At 43.2% G+C, this 20570-nt stretch overlaps 1 protein-coding gene across 1 annotated transcript in view; it reads left to right on the top strand.

Annotated features, from left to right (window-relative positions):
• Slc4a5 (solute carrier family 4 member 5) overlaps nt 1-20570 on the top strand; it is a 107861-nt gene that overhangs the window by 79510 nt on the left and 7781 nt on the right. Inside the window, exons 15-24 of the mRNA XM_069989023.1 lie at nt 2169-2302; nt 2947-3218; nt 6255-6313; nt 8739-8939; nt 12251-12364; nt 13588-13749; nt 14481-14659; nt 15796-15868; nt 19683-19751; nt 20355-20528. Of these exons, the coding sequence (XP_069845124.1) occupies nt 2169-2302; nt 2947-3218; nt 6255-6313; nt 8739-8939; nt 12251-12364; nt 13588-13749; nt 14481-14659; nt 15796-15868; nt 19683-19751; nt 20355-20528 (1437 nt within the window). The remainder of the gene's footprint in view (nt 1-2168; nt 2303-2946; nt 3219-6254; nt 6314-8738; nt 8940-12250; nt 12365-13587; nt 13750-14480; nt 14660-15795; nt 15869-19682; nt 19752-20354; nt 20529-20570) is intronic.

Raw genomic sequence — 20570 nt, 5'->3', positions numbered from 1 at the left:
CTTAACATCTAGACATCTCAAGAGGTTGGGGGTTGTAGCATTAAGGGATCTGAATTGGTTTCAATGTTAATGGAAACCATAGGGAGATTGTGACTCAGAAAAATTAAAGTACTCCATTGTACAATTAAAAAATGTTTCTCGGGGAGACAATTTCCTACACATAGCAAAATCATTAATCTACTGTAACTTTACCATTTGGGGGGAAGTAAATTAGTACCTTTGATTGGAAACCTAGCAAAAATAAAAGAAGAAAACACGCAAAAAACTTTTAAGAAGAATCATCTACTTTGTTATTTGGTACTTCCCCCACTGAAACTTGATTGAACTTAATTAGCACAGTCAGTTGACTTGCTAGTTGCGGTCTTTTTCCTACACTTAAAAAAATAAAAATAACGTTTATTTCTTAGCTTGGATTTAAAACATTTATATGAAAGTTATTAAGACATTGCCATGACAGCCCTACCCATCTTCTAGACAATGGAGACATTTGGGGTAGAACCATTAGAAAGTTCAGAGCACCAAAGAAAAGGTCCATGTTCCTGGGCTGGGAAGGTGGCTCAGTGGTAGAGTGCTTGCCTTGCATGCCTGAGGCCCCAGGTTCCATTTCTCAGCACCTCATAAACAGAAAAAGCTGGAAGTGGTGCTGTGGCTCAAGTGGTAGAGCGCTAGCCTTGAGCTGAAGAGCTGAGGGACAGTGCCCAGGCCCAGAGTTCAGGCCCCTTGACAAAAAAAAGAAAAGAATCCATGTTCCTAGATAAGTTGAGAAGAACGCCTGTTGCCAGCTCATATCTCTTCCAAGCTCAGGTTCATGTTCAGCTGCCTCCCACCATATCCACATGGCTGCCTCTTGGTGCCTCCCAATTCAAACAGGCAATATTGCATATGTAATCTTCTCTCCTAACCTTTATCCCTGGGCCTTTTCTAACATAGCAAGTGACACTTCCCTCCTCTTAGCTGTTTATGCCAAAAATTAGACATTATCCTTAACTCCTAAATACCAGCTTTTACTGACCCTAATGGCATGGCCTTATTTGCTTATAAAGCCAGTATTCTCTTTCTCAGCATTCCTGTTCTCCTCACACATTCTACAGTTCACTTTCCATCATCCTGACCATCTTAAGTTCTTCAAAGACTTGCTGTCTTTCTCATCTTGACCCTGTTCTTCTGACCATCCTGGCTCATGTTTTATCTTCCATACATGTATGTCTAGAGTCACCTTCCTAATCACCTCTTCTCTTTTTATGTGTGCTCCTGAGCCACTAAGAGCCCACCCCAGCTCATCACAGTCTTTGACAGTGGCTCTCAACCAGGGGCAATTTTGACCTGAGAGACATCTGGCAATATCCAGAGATACTTTTTTAGTTTTTGTAACTGGGAAGAAGATGGCTATTGGTATGTAGTGGACATAGATGTTGCTAAACATCCTACACTTCACAAGACAGACCCCACCATAAAGAATAATCTAGGCTGAAACGGTGCTGAGGTTGAAAAGGTTTGCTGATAAAAATTGACTACTGGTTTGTATATTCTGCTAGAGGAAAAGAGTGTATTCACAGTTCAATCTCCAATATCTGACACAATGTTTGAAACAGAAGATACTTGATAGTTGTTGAGTGGGTGAACAGTCTAAGCTCTAAGCACCAGATACATATTTGAATAAATAAACAATTCTATGGATAAATGGCCTGTCCTATGGGAATAGGATTAACACAGGAACAAGAATGTTTTACAGGTTAAAAGGAAAGGGCTGGGAAGGTGGCTCAGTGGTAGAGTGCTTGCCTTGCATGCATGAGGCCCTGGGTCCGATTCTTCAGCACCACATAAACAAAAAAAGCTGGAAGTGGCGCTATGGCTCAAGTAGTAGAGTGCTAGCTTGAGTTGAAGAGCTGAGGGACAGTGCCTAGACCCAGAGTTCAAGCCCCACAACTGACAAAAAAAAAAAAAAAAAAAAAAAAAAAAAAAAAGAAGAAGTCAAAGGGGATCATCATCCAAATTAAATTGGGATGGAAACTTGGGGGATAGTATATGGGGAGCAGAGTCTGAGTGGTAAGGGCCCAGAAGAAAGAACAAATATATCTGGGCTCAAGGAGAAGTAGCTACGTTGCAATCTGTGTGAAGAAACTCCCTTCTATTGCCTCCACTAAGCCTCACACTTCCTGTGTCCCCAGGGAGTGATGGAGAGCTTCCTGGGCACTGCCATGGCTGGCTCCTTGTTCTGCCTCTTCTCGGGACAGCCTCTCATCATTCTCAGCAGCACGGGACCCATTCTCATCTTCGAGAAACTCCTCTTTGACTTCAGCAAGTAGGTGCCCCAATACGGCCCTGTGTGTCTGCAATTAGGCAAGGCCAGGATATAGAAATAGGTTCAAGAGGAGGCAGGGATGAGGCAGTACCAAAGTCATCTTTAACCATGGGAAGAGCTATCAGGGAATGTTCCTTCTGACTCTTGCCAGCTGCCTGCCTTTAAGTCATCTCAATGTATAAGGAAAAAGTCAGGCAAGGTAAGAGGAGGAAATCCAATTAGGACTTGAAAGTAAATGTAGTATACGAAAAGTCTCGGACAAGATGTCAGAAAGCTGCACCCAGACCCAAGCGGCCCCATCACACTAGACTCAACTGTCTTGTCTACAAGATTAAAGTGTGGACCTACTTCTAAGGCCTGCGCCATCTCTGAATCAGAAATTTCCTCTTTTTTTAAAAATTCATTCTAGGTGTCTATTACCAACTACATGAACACTGAAGTGTCTTAGCACCTTCTTGTCACCTCTGTGAGATCCTTTCCCAAATTTCCCAAAGATCAGAAATGGTCCTTGCCCCAGTGTTCTTAGGTCCCTTGGATTGGCCTCTGCTCTAGAGGAGAGGATTGAGTTCCTTAGGGTAGGTTTGGAGAGCCATGCACAGGCAGAGCCCTGGCATGGAGGCTCCTCACTTCCTTCTGTCTTTCAGAGGCAATGGATTGGACTACATGGAATTCCGACTCTGGATTGGCTTACACTCAGCCATCCAGTGCCTTATCCTGGTAGCCACAGATGCCAGCTTTATCATCAAGTATATTACCCGCTTCACAGAGGAGGGATTCTCTACCCTCATCAGCTTCATCTTCATCTATGATGCTATCAAGAAAATGATTGGTGCCTTTAGGTACTACCCTATCAACATGGACTTCAAGCCTGATTCTATTACCACCTACAAGTGCGAGTGTGTTGCCCCAGACACAGGTGAGTGGTTGCCCCAGTCATGCCCTGGGCTCCCACCTACTTACCCACTCTCCCTACCACCGTAGCTCTCTATCAAATGCAGGAGAGTGAGCCTTCACTGTTCCAAGGGAGAAAATGCAAGGACCTGATCCTAGTTTTGGGGGGAGGGGAAGTCAAAAGGTCAGTAGCCCTAATAAGCATCACCATATCAGTACCGAGGTAGTTATAGTCAGGAGGGTACAAGGCCACAAGGAAGGAGTAAGGCAGTATAAGGCCACAGGAAGGAGGAAGGCATGATTTGTCTCAATGCGGAGTGAGGCAAATCACTGTGAAGGCCACATTGTCAGAAGTGCTGTCCAAGTCAGAGGTAAACCTGATGGTACCCAGGCCCGTCAGAGCGTGGCCGCTTCCCCCACCCCCCAACACATTGCTGCCAATGTGGTTGTGTGCCTTTTAAGGTGAGACCACACCAGAGGTACTAGAGATTGAACTCAGGGTCTTGAGCTTGTTAGTCAGGTGCTCTACCACATTAGTAATGCTTCCAGCTCTCTTATGGGTTGGACGTGTGTGTGTGTGTGTGTGTGTGTGTGTGTGTGTGTGTGTGTGTGTGTGTGTGTGTGTGTGTGTGTTCAAAATAGGATCTCACTTAGCCAGGGCTGCCTGGGCTTCAGTCTTCCTACTTGTACTTCCCTATATTTCTGGGGATAACAGGCACATGCCCCTGTGGCTGGGATTGCAAGTGAATGCTGCTGTCCAACTATGTGTACATTAAGCCTTCTAAAGACTTCTAGTATACTGTCAAGTTTGAGAACCTCGGCTCCATTAAAATGTTAATTGGTAGTATTGAGCCATTATGAGCTGCTAACCCCAGTAAGATTAGATCTTGTTTCTTTACGGAAAATACAACTGGAACCAAGACAGGTTAGTTTTGATTAGGAGGCCATGGAAAGAAAAGTTCTAGAAACTTAGGAAACTAGGGTGGGAGGAAGGAAGCAACTGTGGTTTCTTCTAGCCTATGAGGCACTTTCTTTTTTTAAAAGTCTGAATAGTTTTATTTCTTTTTTTATATGTTTTTTATTGTAAAAATACTGTACAGAGGGGTTGAGGTACTCACTTTCTAATTGTTTCCTTTCGTACCTGTAAAACCCAGTCTCACCCAGTTCTACTACAGCATACGATCTTTGTCACTCTTCCTCATAAAAGCTTTAAGGACGAACTCTCATTTTCTCTCTAATTTTGTGTACATTGTAACTGATTTGTATCCTGTTTGTGAATGCTGCAAACACTGATTTGGCTGCTTTCAACCCCATGTGAGTACCACTTTGTGAATGTTAGACTTTTACTTGAGACCTTTCTAAACCTTCCATGTTGTATTTCTTCCATTTTCATCTCATGACCTTCAAATTAAATGTCTATTTTTATTAAATAGTCTTTATTTTTTATTAAATAAATTTCTATTTTTATTAAATTCTTGATACAAAAAAATGATGGGAACTGAAGACACAGCACAGAGGTAGAGAGCATGTGCAAGGCCCTGGGTTCAATCTTCAACATTCCTCCCTCATTAAAAAAACCAGAAGTCATCAAGAGCACTAGTAGGGAGTTCTGAAGCATTTGAGTGGGTAATTACAGGTCAGCCTCCTGGCCTAGCCTTCTCCCTCTTTCTGATGTCTAACTTGGTATCAAGTTCTCTTGGTCAGTGATGTGAGGAAATGAAGCAGATATCACTGATTTCTAATAACTGAGCAAATCTAACAAACTTCTGGTTTTATAGCGCTCATTGGAGTATTTTGTTCTGTGTCCAGACTGAGTTTATTAGCCCCTCACCTATCCCAACTACCCCAGAAGAGAACAGTTTAGACAGGCCCTATGGACAGCTAGCTAGAGACTGGGAAGGCCTTAATATTAATCTCCTCTCTGAGTTTCTTACTTAATATGGAGAGCCAACAGGAACAGATGGGGCTTACACTACATTTCAGACTCAGAGGTGGCAAAACTGCTAGTGGACCTCCCTAACTTCTCAAACCTGTTGCAGAACTGCTTGGAGGAAGAAGGGCGGAGAGCTCAGCTGTCCCTAGTCCCCCAAAGCCTACTTTTGTGATGAGAAGCCACATCCCCTAGGGGGCTCAGCCTCATGATGTTGAACCCTCCCCACCAGAGGAAGCAGGGGAGACCAGACTGAGAAGGAGTAATGGAAGAGGCCACGTGGAAATAACAGGAGGCAGATTATGGTTCTTCCAGCTTTTCCCACAGAGCTGAAGGAAACTTTAAATGTCCATTTACAGTTAAACACTGAGGCCAAGGCAGGAAAGTGAACCTTATTCTCTTTCAGGTCCGAGACCAAGGAAGTTTTTTCCTTGTCTTACAAAATAGGGGTAGGTGAAAAAAATATCAAAGCAAATAAATTCTCAGAAGTCCAGCTGACCTTAAAAAAAGCATATATGAAATGGGGAAAGGGAAAGAAAGCTTACTAGGTAGAGCTTGGACCTTTACAGGCTCTGGGCTAGCCAGCCTGGGCTGCCATCATAGCTCCAAGTATAAGCTATGGAACCCCGGACAATGGGGAAGTTAACCTAGATGGACCATGATTGCCCCATCTGCAAAAAAGAGTACCTTGTGGGGATCTAAGAACTTAGTAAATGCATCTTTATAAGTGTTTGGCATGATGAATGGTATAGCATGTATTCTCTAAGAATGTTTAAGTCTAGCAGTACAGACATGGGCTTAGTGGCCAGTAGGGATTCATGGGGCATATTATTCACCAACTGTCTCCGCACTGGATTCTTTATTTCACTTTTTAATCAGGCTAAGGCTATCCTAATTGTCCCAGCTATTCTGTCTGAGCTGTAGCCAGGCTTGCTCCCACCATCCTTTCCTCACCAGGGCAAAGTGGAGGTGAAGAGGGATGAGGCATGATGAGTTGCCCTCACAATGGAAGCCAGTCCTTGGCACTGAGGCACTGGAGGGGGAAGGGGAAGAGTGAGGATTCTTGGGGATCCTGGGTCTTCCTACCCAGAAGTCAATGACCCTTTCCCATACTTGTGTGCTCATCTACAGTGAATACAACCGTGTTCAATGCCTCAGCCCCACTGGCACCAAACACCAGTGCTTCTCTGGTAAGTTGTTTCCTTTTAGATCTGACATTTGTCCATTTCTTCTTGTAGGGGAAGTGGTAAAAAAAATTTTTGGGAAACTGAAACCAATGATGGCATCCCAGAATCTCAGAGGTCAACCTTGGGTCACCTGAATACCTTTGTGAATGCATATTTTTGTTTCATTTTAAGCATTTTAAAGCATGCCTCCTTCTATTAAGTCCATATACATACATATAATATTACAAATGAAGGTGATGACTGGTAAAAACACACACACACACACACACACACACACACACACACACACACACGTGTGTAAGCAAAGCTTCACTTCCAGCTTTTAGTTGTGTAGGAGCCCAAGTTCCCACCCAGCAATGCTATCCTTAGTCCCTAAAACCTTATTCTTGTTCCTCTCCCCCCCTGCCCCCCCCCCGTAACGAACAGGACCTGTCCTTTGTACTCCTTTAGTCCCTAGCCACCCTAGGTCTGGTTTACCTTTCCCGATAATGATATGTGGTGGCCTTCAGAGGCTCCTATCTGTGTCTCAGCCTAAGTGGGTCTAATGATGGCATGCTGAAATCCAAGAGAAGGTTAGCACTTGATAGGTCTTGGGGGAAATGTGTAGGCGTTTAGTGTTTCTGATGGCTCTACCTACACACATCTCAGTTGGCGTTCTACAAAGACTTGAAGGAAGCACAGCATCAGATAGTTCCCATTTCTCAACATCTATTACATGCAAGATGCTGTGTGTACTGAAGGTTTAAAAAAATCTGAGGTGTAGCTCAGAGTCCTTGGTTTTTTCACTTAACACTGCAACTTATTAATGAATGAATGAATGAAACAATATGTCCTCTGTTCTCAAGTTTATTTGTTTATTTATTTATTTAGTCGTGGGGCTTGAACTCAGTGCCTAGGCACTGTCTCTTAACTCTTTTGTTCAAGGCTAGCACTCTACCATTTTGAGCTTCAGCTCCACCTCCAGTTTTTCTGGTGGTTAGTTGGAGATAAGAGTCTCATACCCTTTTCTGCCCAGGTTGGCTTTGAACCTCAGATCCCAGCCTCCTGAGTAGCCAGGATTACAGGCATGAGCCACCAGCACCCAGTGCTCAAGTTTATTTTCGATATGTTTGTGGAGATGAACCTGAAAAGTTGTGAGATAGCACAAACACAGAGCATGCCATACTTTAAATATAGGCCATACACATATTTCCAACCTTGGAGGTAGGGAAGAAGACTGATGGAAGAGGTCAGGGAGAGACTTGTGGAGAAGGTGGAATTTACTCTGATGTTGAAGATGAGAAAGTTGATCTGTAGAGAAAAGCATATTCCAGGCCAATAGATATCATAGACAAAGAGAGAAGAAAATCACAAAGTTTGTGCAGAGAATTGTGGGTGGACTAGTATGGATAAGATGGAGTAACACTGGGAGACTGAGCAAGAAATCGTAAGAAACAAATTGGGAAACAGATATAGAGCCAGACCTAAAGGACAGTGAAGGAATGATAAATTCAGGGAACATTCCACTTTTAAAACCTATTGTTCGTTTGACATTTATTTAGGTGGCACTGGTTCTTGAACTTAGGGCCTCATGTTTACTAGGTAGGTATTCTACCACTTGAGTTATGCCTCCAATCCCTTCTGGCTATAGTTATTTTTAGTGGAGTCTCAAGCTTCTTCCCAGGTTGGCCTCAAATTAAGATTCTCCCAGCTATGCCAATCTAGTAGTTGGAACAGTGGTTGTGTGCCACTAGACTTAGCTTTTTTTTTTTTTTTTTGCATTTTTAGGAGTATTTATTTTATTGTGGGACACTTAGCTTATTGATTGAGATAAGGATCTAACTTTTTGCCTAGGATTGACCTTAACCTTTGATCCTCCAATTTCTGTTTCCCAGGTAGCTGGGATTACAGATATGAGCTACCATACCTGGCCTGTAGAGAGCGTTTTATTTATTTTTATTTTGGTGGTATTGTGTTTTTGTTTTGGCAGTACTGAGGTTTGAACTTAGGACCTCATGCTTGCTAGGCAAACCACTACTGCTAAGCCATATCTCCAGTTGTTTTCTGTATACAGTGGCTTCCTGGCTCCAGGAAGGAGGTATCAGTAGGACCCATGATAGACTAGGATATATGAGCCAAGCCTACGGAGAAAAGAGCATTGTTCTTTCCTCCTTTCTCGCAAACCCCTACATCCTAGAACACATTGAAGAAACTTGTATTAGCTCCTAATCTTCCCGGGGGGCTGCCTGCCTGTGCTTCCTTGAGCCAGTCTGTCCCCAGGCACACTACTCTGTTGCTGAGGGTTCCATTGTAGATCGGAGGGCTTGTGACTCTGAGTGTGGGTAGGTGTATGAGCTGTCTAGACCAATGCCAGGGGTGGGGAGTTAGGATACACATCTAACCCATCAGGAAGTTGCTGACCCTTTCTCTCCTGTGCTTGGTCTTCAAGTACAACCCCCTTAACCTCACAGCTCTGGACTGGTCCCTGCTGAGCAAGAAGGAGTGTCTGAGCTATGGTGGCCGCCTGCTGGGAAACTCATGCCAATTCATCCCAGATCTGGCACTAATGTCCTTCATCCTTTTCTTTGGGACATATTCCATGACCTTAACACTGAAGAAATTTAAATTCAGCCGTTATTTTCCTACCAAGGTAAGCACACCCTGCAGTTAAGAGGGATCTATATTCAGGCACTGTTAGGAAGGTCCCTGTCTCATGACAGGATGGATGTCCACTTGGCACTGAAGTTTTTACACGTTAAGAATGCAAATTTTGGATTCACAGAGAACAGGATTCCCTTTTCAAGTACCCTTGACAACACACTATTTTCAGACTTTAATCTTTAGCCTTTTGTGAAGAAATGATTTATTGTATTTTAAAGTTTTTATCATTGCCCTGATGACTGATGAATTTGAAAACATCTGTATTTATTGGCCATTAGACCATTGATTTTCATCTTGGAAAGTGTTTCAACTTGTTGCACATTATCTATTGCCTTCTTTTTTGTTCTGAGTTGCAAGTTTATATATATTATAGATAGAAACACTTTGTAATCATATGGATTGCAAATATCTTTTCTCATTCTGTGGCTAGCCTTTTGACTATCTTAATGGCATATGTTGAAATTCTTAGTTTTACCCAGATACAGTGAAGTTTTCTACAAGGAAAATATTGGACAAAGAAATCTTCCTGTGTTATCTTCTTAAAGCTTCATTGTTCTTCTTTTCACATTTGATCTACAATCTATCAGAACTGATTTTGATGTATAATGTGAGATAATGTTTCTTTGTGTTTTTATATAAATAGCCAGTTGTTCCAGTTAGTACTTTTTAATATATAAAGATCATTGTTCATTTCTCTACCATTATGTAAGGCTTTCTTTGCCATATATCCAATGTTACTATATAATAATCAGTTTATGGGTTTTAAAAATTCTATTTAACTTTTTAAATATAACAGTATCAAAGTCTTTAGTTCTACAATCTGTAATGAGTCTTTTTTATCTTATAGGCTAAAATCTCCATTTTTGTGTTTTAACAATATTATCTTGGCTTTTTTATTTCCAAGTGAAGTTTAGAATCATTTTCACTGTCACTGAATTTAGACACTTGTTGGGATGTTGATAGGATTATGCTGATCCTATATGACAATTTTGGAAGAACTGGTGTCTTTCAAATTTGAGACTCCTGATTCATGAATATGGTATACTTCATTTATTTTGATCTTTCCTCGCTAATGTTGGCTGTTTTCCTAAGTAGTTGATTGTTTTGGCTATTATAAATGTTAACTGCAACTTTTTTAGTTCCATGTTTTGTTTGCATCTAGAGTAAAATACTTATTAATCAAAATGACATTTGCACATGTGAACTGTGTCATAGGGTAGGGTACTTGGAAGAATCTGAGTGACATTCTCATAGCATCTGCCTCACATGTGCTCTCCTAAAGCCATCTTCAGTAAATATTATTATGGCCACCAATAATAATAAAACCTCTGACTCTCTGTATTTCCTCAATATTTTGAAAGAATAAATAAAAGTCACACTAGGAAGCTTTACAATATACAAATTCAGCAAAATAGTGTGCATGTGACACAAATGTGCCCTCAAGACAGGTTTGCTTCCTACCTCCAAGTCTCCTCCTAGTGAAAACACTTGCAGGATGAAAATAATACACATAGTAAGAAATTCTTGGACCACAAACTTTTTCTCTCACATTACTTAAAAATTGCTCTCTTGTATGCCAGGTGCCTGTGGCTCATGCCAATAATCCTAGCTACTTGGGAGGTTGAGATCTGAGGATCATGGTTCCAAGCCAGCCCTGGCAGGAAAGTCTATGAGACTCTTTATCTCCAATTAATGACCAAAAAACCTGGGAGTGGAGCTGTGGCTCAAGAGGTAGAATGATAGCCTTGAGTGGAAAAAGCTCAGAGGCAGTGCCTAGGCTCTGAGTTCAAGCCCCAGGAATGGCACACATGCGCACGCCTGCACGTACACACACACACACACACACACACACACACACACACACACACACACACACACACACACACGTACATAAATGCACTGTTGCCTCCTGGGACTTGTATGAGGTCACATTATTTCACACTCATCTAAACATATGCAGGTCTTGGAATGGCAGGTATTGCAGATGAAAAGTGGTACTGGTACATTCAGTTTAGAGATTAATGAGCTCCTCCAATAGAGCTGAGGATGACATTTCCATTTCCAGTACACCCCAGAGAAACTCTCACATGTATGCAATAATAGCTACAAACACTGACTCTAAGAGGAAAAAATGAAAACAATCAGATGCTATGCATTGACAGAATAAAAAAATGGAAAAATCCTGGAAACATTAAACCGTAATATACATATACACATATACCTACATACATGCATATATGTATAAAGAGAGGAACATAGGAAAAAATAAGAAATATAATGAGAAAATAAAGCAAATTGCAGAAGATTACAGATATGCTAGCATTTATGTAAAATTTTCAAATGTAGCAATGCTATATTTTATTGAGGTATATACATACATTTAGTAAAAGTATAAAAATCTATGGCAATAGTAAACTCCAAGTCTAGACCAGTGTTTTCACTAAAGAACACTGTCAAGGATGCCACTAGATGACAGAAAAGCATCAACAGAATGACCACAGTTTATTTATTTTTTTAATTTATTTTCTTATTTTTTGGGTCCGGTCGTGGGCCTCAACTCTGGGCCTGGGCTCTGTCCCTCAGCTCTTCAGCTCAAGGCTAGCGCTCTACCACTTGAGCCACAGTGCCACTTCCGGCTTTTTTTTTTCTGCATATGTGGTGCTGAGGAATCAAACCCAGGGCCTCAGGCATGCAAGGCAAATGCTCTACCACTGAGCCACCTTCCCAGCCCCAGAGTTTTATTTTTTAAGATAGAAGGATATAGCCAAGTACTGGTGGCTTATGTGCGTAATCCTAGCTATTTAGGAGCCTGAAGTTGGAAGGGTCTTGATTCGAGGACAGCCCAGGTAGGACCAAGTTTATAAGATCCCTTACTAACCAGAAGTTGAGCTAGTTAACACAGGCCTGTTAATCTAATGATCACAAAAAATCTAAAATAGGTAGATTGTAGCCCAGGTACATGCCAGGGTAGGAAGCAAGACCCTGCCTTGCTGCTGAGTTCAATTTGTCACACCAGTACATGTCATCAGGGCCACACACATCCTAACAATACACGCTCTAACCACCACATCCGAACCACTCTATACATGCATAGCTTATTTGTGCATCTCAAGGTGGGTGTTGTCATTATGTCTGTCTCCCAAAGGAGGAAACTGAAGCTCAGAAAGATGCCATGCTCACCCAAGGTTACAGCTAGCAAAGGGCAGAACCAGGCTTTGAGCTTGAGCCTGCTGACTTGAGATCCCAGCCTGGATGGAGCACAGCAGATTTTTCTTTCACTTGCTCCTCATCTTTTGACAGGTCCGGGCCCTAGTGGCTGACTTTTCCATTGTTTTCTCCATCCTGATGTTCTGTGGAATTGATGCCTGCTTTGGTCTGGAAACCCCCAAACTGCACGTGCCTAATGTCATCAAGGTTTGCCCCTAACACCACTCTGGATGCTCACTCTGTTTACCCACTAGCTGCAGAACCTTTCGCCTCTATACTCACTAGACTTTCTTCCCTCAGCCAAAAGACCCTAGTGATTTGCTATGTGAATTCCTCTCCTTCCAGCTTCTGGTTCCTTGATAAGTGGGTAGGGACAAATTCACCATGAAATCTTAATATATATCTTTGGAGAAAATGCTGGAATCTGCCCTCTGGCCCAATTGAAGCCTCTGGACTTTCATTTGGGGGTTTCTAGATCCCTGTCCTGTGGTCACCAACAGGGCCAATTGGGATCTGTTAAAGTAGATTCCATGAAACAATGATCTCCAATATGTAGTCCCTGGAACAGTATCATTTTTCCCTTGGGAAAATGTTAGAAATGCAAACTCTCAGTTCTGCATCAGATCTTAGGAAACTGAGGCAGAGCTCAGTAATGTGCACTTTAATAAACCCTCCAGGTGATTCTGGATATGCTTACATTGAGAATCACAGCTTCAGAAATGTCCCACTAGGTCAGTTTACCTACTAATCAGAGCTGCATACAGCTAAGCTCAAATTTGGTCAGTTACCTTGCAAGCGTAGCAACCATCTAACTAGGGCAGGAAGTTCAAACTTATCCCCCTGCCATTTCAGTCTTGGCCTTTAAGATATTATATTTATTATATATGTTTTCCTGAGTAGCTTGAACACTTTCTGTACAACTCACGTTGGCCTCCTGCTGTAGCTCTCATAAATAACACAAAAGATAAATGTCAGATTCTTCACAGATAACCCCTTATCCTCAACATGCAGTCTGAATTGATGTTTGGTGTTTTACAGACAATTCTAGAATACTCCTCAGACAAGTGAAGAGTCAGACACTGGGCCTATAAACATTTTATTCTTGCCTTTGGGGTCTCTTGCTTTTAATTCTTTTGCAAATAGTAACTGCATACCCCTCTCCTGGCTGCCCTCTGAAACTTCCCTCCCTGTTTTCCAATCGATCCCAGATGCAGCTAAGTATCCTTTGGTTCTGCAGACCCCAGCTGTGTTCATGCTCCTTCCCATGTCTGTCTGCCTGCCTCCATGATATCTTTAAAGTTGCACATGCCTAATGTTTGTAAGGAAAATACTGCACCTGAAACATATACCCAGGTGGGAGAGTGGGCCGGCAGGCAAATGCCTGAGACAAGGGGAGAGAGGAAAGGGCCCTCTCCATTTGCTCCACCCAGCCCACGAGGCCTGACCGAGGCTGGTTCGTGGCCCCTTTTGGGAAGAACCCGTGGTGGGTGTACCTGGCGAGCATCCTGCCCGCCTTGCTGGTGACCATCTTGATCTTCATGGACCAGCAGATCACAGCTGTCATTGTCAACCGGAAGGAGAACAAGCTGAGGGTAAGGCTGGTGTTAGGAGCAAAGCCAGAATGAATGGCAGAGGGAAATGATGTTTCTTTTCATAATTAGAGCACACACTGAAAGTTCCCACCTGAAGTGGATGGGATGGGTGGGATGTGCCTCTCAAATAGGGCCATAGTGATTTGGTCTGAGGACTAGACCAAGCCCAAGCTGGACAACTGGGCATAGGCTCCTTGCCTCTCCCAAAGTTCCCTCTACCTCTGTACTTTTTGGAAATCTGAGAAGATGCTGGTAAGGATTAGGTCTTAAATCATGAGGAAAGCATCCCTTCTTCCTCTACCAAAACTCCCTTCCCTCACTATGGGTATGAGAAACTCAGACTTCCTGTCCCACCATACTCTAGGCTTAAGGTAAGGCCTGCTCTAGCTGGGAGCCCTTGTCCAGGAACTGTAGAGATACTGTGGCTGCCGGGTGGGAACAGTGGCCTTTTCCTTAGGGAACCAAAGGCCTGAATAAGCCTAAACATGTTTAGCCTTTCCAAGCCCAAACATCCTTCTCCTCCTTTACCTAACCTGGTTTACCCTTTAGGTAAGGTGGCAGCTGAAGCCACCTCTGGGAGTGGTGAGACCCAACACTTCTCAAGTCCTCGTCAGGGGCACCTCAGAGTACACACTGGAAGGCAGGGAGAGCCCTTGAACCCTGTTCTATAAAATGGCGACATTGAGAAGGAGTAAGTTTCCACAAGCTTCTCCTTCTTCTTGCCCCTACAGAAAGCTGCCGGCTACCATCTGGACCTGTTCTGGGTGGGAATCCTTATGGCACTGTGCTCCTTCACGGGGCTCCCCTGGTATGTAGCTGCCACAGTCATCTCCATCGCCCACATTGACAGCCTCAAGATGGAAACGGAGACCAGCGCCCCTGGGGAGCAGCCTCAGTTCCTGGGGGTCAGGTAGGAAGGGACAGGGCATAAATCAAACAGGAGAAACCAGCTTGCTGGAGAAGTGGTTTTGCTTACTATCAAGGATATTGGGCTCCTCACTCTGACAGCTCAGGAACTGAGCTGACGGGAGTGATAACCTAAAGGGAGAGAAGGAAAAATGGAAGAATTCAGTTCCACGTGGCACTTTTTGCTCAGTAGTCTCCCAGTAGTGCACATACCCATTCCCACAAATACATTTGACCTAAAGAGAGTCTCACCTAACAAGTTCTGCTAGAGCCTTTACCTGTCCTCCACTTTATCTCTTTCTCCAAGCCCGAAGGGCCTCTTGGGCTTTCCTTCTCTGCTCAATCTCCATTCAGAAAGCTTTCGTGGGTCCACCCCCTTTGTGTGGCCTGTGGACCTGGCCTGTTTCTGTTCCTTCCCTTGTCCCAAATCAGGTCCCCAAGCTATTTTAGGAATGAAGCACATCTTCTAGCCAAATGAGACCCTGACATTTCTCTAATGGCTTCCCTGGAAACTTCTCCCTTCTGCCTTTTAGGCTAATTTGAGGGTTTATGACTACTTAAGATAGTATCTTTAAGCTCCTGGACCTAAGCAATCTGTTCCTGGAGTTCAGGGCTCCAACCTAGATTGTGTCAGGGTCTGGACATTCAGGCCAACCTACTTACCCCAACCCTGGCACCTGCTCTGTCAGTAGATGGGTCTCTACCCTAGATCTTCACCCATTGTGGCCCACAAGAGTGAGGAGCATATTGCCAAACAGCAGGGTAGTAGGTACTAAATACCACACTGGTCTCCTCGACTACATGTTATTGTTACTTTCATTTATTTGGCCCATCTTGCCTGATGCCACGTAATGATTAAGTAGCAGACCAAAATTCAAACCAAGTTTGATGGCTTCGGCACCCCAGCTATCAAGCAGATTTCTGACCAGCCTCCCTATTGTCCCTATAAGATACCCCGTGGTTCCCTGTCTTCCCTGTGTGGGTCAGAAAGGTTTCAGGCTATAGGGAAAAGCCAAATGGAGAAGCTCTTTGAGGTCATGGCTTTGGATACAAGTTTCAGAGCCCATGGAAAAAATGGGGCTAGAAATTGTCACTGAGCATCTGGTGAGTCACCTCTGACAGTGTGCTGTTCTCCACCAGGGAACAGAGAGTAACTGGCATCATTGTTTTCATCCTGACGGGAATCTCTGTCTTCCTGGCTCCCATCCTGAAGGTAAGGCTTTGCACCCTACTCCTGGCCACATTGTCTGAAAATCATATCAGACCAAAATCTCATCCACCCCACCCAGCATCCACTCTTACCTTCCTGGAAGACATTGTCCTCTCAGTCAGTTCTGCCCAGTTTTGTCCCTGCTTAGATCAAGAACTTCCTGAGCTGGGTGTGTCCATGTTGTGGTTTGTGGCTGTTCTTTCTTGTTTGCTCCTTTCTGAAGTTTAAACTTTGCAGCAGAAAACTTCCCAAGTTCCTCTAAACTTGTTCTCTGCTCCTCTGTCTCAAGTATCTTGAGTGCATAAGTGAGTTTTTCCCACACTGTTTGAAATTCCTCTTGCTCACGTCCCACCAGGGCAGATGGAAGAAACTATCTACAGTTAGGATACATACAAGGTGGATGTCTCCAGAACTATCATTTTCTGATCAAGAATGGGGAAGGGGGTTCCCACAAGGTCTTTCCATTCTCTATCCTGCCCTGAATCCAACCACCTATCCTTCTATTAATGCCATGTTAGTGGCAGAGTGCTGGCTTAGCATAAGCAAGGCTATGGGTTCAATACCCAGTACCACATTAGACTTTTTCTTGTATTAAGGTATTAGGGTAACATGTTGTACCATTTTCTTCCTTTGAATATTGCAAAACAGCTCATGAGTGGGAACTTGTAAAAAAAACCTGAAAAAACATAATGTAATTGATACAAAATATAGTTCTGGCTTCATAATTGGTGTTGGGCATACTGGAGCAGAATGTATAAGACTGACTGCCTTTAAAGGGATATTTCTATTGTTCAGGAAACACATCATTCATAGGTGGGCAGGCATTTTGTTCATTTAGAAGGTTATTTGTTTGTTTTTTGTGTGTAGTCCTGAGGCTTGAACTCAGGGACTAGGCACTCTCCTTGAACTTTTTTGCTCAAGACTAGCATTTTACCACTTGAGCCACAGGTCCACTTTTGGCTTTTTGCTGGTTAACTGGAGATTAAGCATCTCACAGAGTCTGCTGCCCTGTCAAGCTTCGTGAACCTTGATTTCAAACTCTTGAGTAGGTAGGATAATGGGTGCCCAAGTTATTTTAAATGACAAATAAATATTTAATTTTGTGGAAAGGGCTCCAAAGAATTGTTGTATATGTCAGTCTTCATATTTACTGTGTGACAAACATTCCCTAGCCTAAGGATAGCATATTTTAGTAGCCCAAAGTTCCTATAAACACCAGGTGTCAGAAGCTCCAGAGTCCCTGTGATAGAGCCTCAGACCTCAGGTGATCCCAGTGCTCTGTCCCAGCTGTGAGTGTGTTCAGCAATTCAGCGATTTTACATCAGCTTTTGTGTGGATTTGAATGGAGCACAAAGCAGTCAGAAAAATCCCCTACAGCTTCCCTCCTTTTGTTCCATTTATAATGTCATCAATTCTTTTGTAAACACATTTATTGTATTCTGTGTATATGTTTTTCTAGGCTTTTGACATCTCATTTCAGTAATGTTTTGTGTTTACACTAATATTGTCTATTTTCTTAATAGGGGTAGCTTGCCTACAGCAGTGTAATTAAATGAATTGAAATGATGGCTGGGGGCTGTAGCTCAGTGGCCGAGTGTTTGCAAGGCACTGGGTTCAAGCCTCAGAACCACAAAAAAAAAGTATGGTCACATTATTCATTTCTAGTTTCACATTTTGAGCAACAATGGAAATTCCCTTTCAGCTGTAGCTTTTTACCTAAATGCTATAATGCTTTCAAACTATGAACTGCATTTCTACTACATTAATTTATGTATTTATAAAATAGGCTGTAGAAAGTGCCAGATATGAGAAAATTTTAAATATTGCTGTACCTGTTCCATGACTTTTCCATGCAAGTTTTCAAAGGTCCACATTGGTCCAAATACTAGTTTAAAGCTAGTTTAAGGCTCAAAAGAAATATAATAAAAGGAAAATAAGCCCAAATCAATTGTCTAGAGGCACAGCTTGAGGAAGGCAAACTTTTTTTTTTTTTTTTTTGCCAGTCGTGGGGCCTGAACTCTGGGTCTGGGCGCTGTCCCTCAGCTCTTCAGCTCAAGACTAGCGCTCTACCACTGCAGCCACAGCGCCACTTCCGGCTTTTTCTGTTTATGTGGTGCTGAGGAATCGAACCCAGGGCCTCATGCTTGCAAGGCATGCACTCTACCGCTGAGCTACCTTCCCAGCCCAAGGCAAACTTCTTGTCTTCAGTGTATCAAGACTTTGCCAATGTGTCCACACAGGTAGTTAGAGAACAAGACGTTGGTGTTTTACCTGAGGAAAAATCAAGGCCTGAAGAGGCAAATTAAGTCCTCCTGCCTATCTTAATTTATGTAATAAACATATTCATTGTTCTTTGAAAAAAGTTAGTTAAGTGATTAAAGCATTATCACTAGATGACACAAGTACCAAATACCAGATTGACTCTACGTTAAGGAAAAAAATGTAATGTAACTAGTTGAACAAAACATAATTTAGTGAACATGTGAGGGCCTAGATTTCATCATTTATTTCCAATCAATATAACTTTTTATAAATTTTATTTAACTTTTTGTTTTTTAACTTTTTTGTTATTTAACTTTTTGCTGTCATCCTAGCTAGACATGCGTGTTCAACCTGTAAAACTGATCTGGGGGGCTATGGTTGCAGCTCAGTGGTAGAACACTTGCCTAGCATGCACAAAGCACTGGGTTTCATTCCCGGCAAGGATGGAAAGAAGGAAGGAGGGGAAATAAAACTGGAGAGCTGTCAACTCAAGATAACCCTGAAGTTGAAATCTTTAACTCTTGTTTATGTTACCAACAAGGGGGGGTGATCTTGCTGATACTGTAAGTTATCGAGAATATAAATTGGGTTCTACTTACAGTGTTGTTATGTCCCTGTATAGCTTTGTAATTGCACTTATTTTTGTACCAGTTCCTTCAATAGAGTTCCATTCCAGTATGCTTTACATTTTAGTGTAAATAAAAATCATCTGATGACTGATGCCTGTAATCTTACCTACTCAGGATTATGAGATCTGAGGGTTGTGGTTCAAAGCTAGCCTGGGCAGGAAAGTCTGTGAGGTTCTTATCTCCAATTAACTACCAAAAAAAGCTGGAAGTAGAATTGAGCTCAAGAAGTAGAGTGCTAACCTTGAGCACAAAAGTTGAGGGACAGCAACCAGGCCCTGAGTTCAAGCGTAGCACTGGCACAAAAAAAAAAGAGGAGGAAGAAGATGATTTGAATTATGATTACAAAACAGTATGAATTATATGATTGCATTTTTGAAAAAGCAAACAAATGTCTCTTGTGTTTGGAAGAAATGGTACCCATCAGAGTCTTAGCTGGTAGTTATGAGTAGTTGTGATTACTTTACGTGCTTCTGTTTTGCTTCACTCATGTCTGTGCATGATGTGTGGTTTCTCGTACATGTCTTGGCCCTGCTAATGTAGGTCATTAGCCCCTGTAGGTGGGCAACTTTTGGGGGCTGAAGGGAACAAGGGAAGGGAATGGCAAGAGTAAACAGACAGTAATGTATAAGGCTTTCCCACTTTTCAGGAGTATCTTCAGCCAGACCACATGCTGGGAGAGGAGGTAGGCTAGCTATCCTAACTAGAGAGGGAGCAGTGGTGCCCAGCAACCCTCATTTCCCACTCCCCCCCCCCCCCGCCCCGCCCCTGCCCCGCCTCCCGTCTACTTCTTCTGTGGTTCCAGATCTGCTTTCAGACCCTTAGTGCCTCCAAAGACCAGCTCCTAGCCTTGGTAGTTTGAGAGCATCTTTGTCCAGAGCAGGTATCCACAGACCCACCCCAGTCCCAACCCCAAACTCTCATTTCAGTACATCCCCATGCCAGTGCTATATGGAGTCTTCCTCTACATGGGTGTGGCCTCTCTGAATGGCATCCAGGTAAGACTCCCTCCCAGAATGATGTGACTTATAGTCTACCTTCCATGTCTACCTCCATACCTCAATTTTAAAATATTAGTACTCATAATGCCATCATTTACCAGGTAAAGTACGTTGTCAGGTAAAATAACTATTTAGAAAGGTGTTATATCATTTAACCCATATAATTAGATACTTGATCCCCATTTTACAGATGGGGAAATTGAAGCTAAGAACTCAAAACTCAGCTAACTCCAGTGAGCATTTCACTGCACTTGCCCACTCGCCCACCCCCTCAGAAGATAGCCCTGAAAAAGAAAAGATGTTGTTTTGTTTGCCATTAAATCCCAGGTGTCTTGAATAGCTTGTGCTGCAGTTTCCTTGAATATGGACCACATTCATTGTGCAACTATCTCTAGGGCTCCTCCCCTCCTCTCCTGTAGTGCATCTTAAGGTCTGATCAGGAGTAACCTCTTTGAGCTCCCTATCAAGACACCCCTTCCCCTAGTCTCAGGTTCTAGCAGGCCTTCACACCTGCCTTCCCCCATCCCGCACACCCTGTACCCCAACCCTATCTCCTCAGGGCTTGGCTTGCCTGGCTGAGCCCTGCACTGTCCTCACCAGTTCTGGGACCGCTGCAAGCTCTTCCTGATGCCTGCCAAGCACCAGCCAGACTATGCCTTCCTGCGCCACGTGCCTCTGCGCCGCATCCACCTCTTCACCCTTGTGCAAATCCTCTGCTTGGCGGTGCTCTGGATCCTCAAGTCCACCATGGCTGCCATCATCTTCCCAGTCATGGTAAAGTTGGCTCAGGTTCCCCCACCTCAGCAGGTTGGGTCT

The sequence above is a fragment of the Dipodomys merriami genome, unplaced genomic scaffold (assembly GCF_024711535.1).
Source record: "Dipodomys merriami isolate MVZ:Mamm:240054 unplaced genomic scaffold, mDipMer1.0.p SCAF_37, whole genome shotgun sequence".
Lineage (NCBI taxonomy): Eukaryota > Metazoa > Chordata > Mammalia > Rodentia > Heteromyidae > Dipodomys > Dipodomys merriami.
This window is presented reverse-complemented; position numbering and strand designations above follow the sequence as displayed.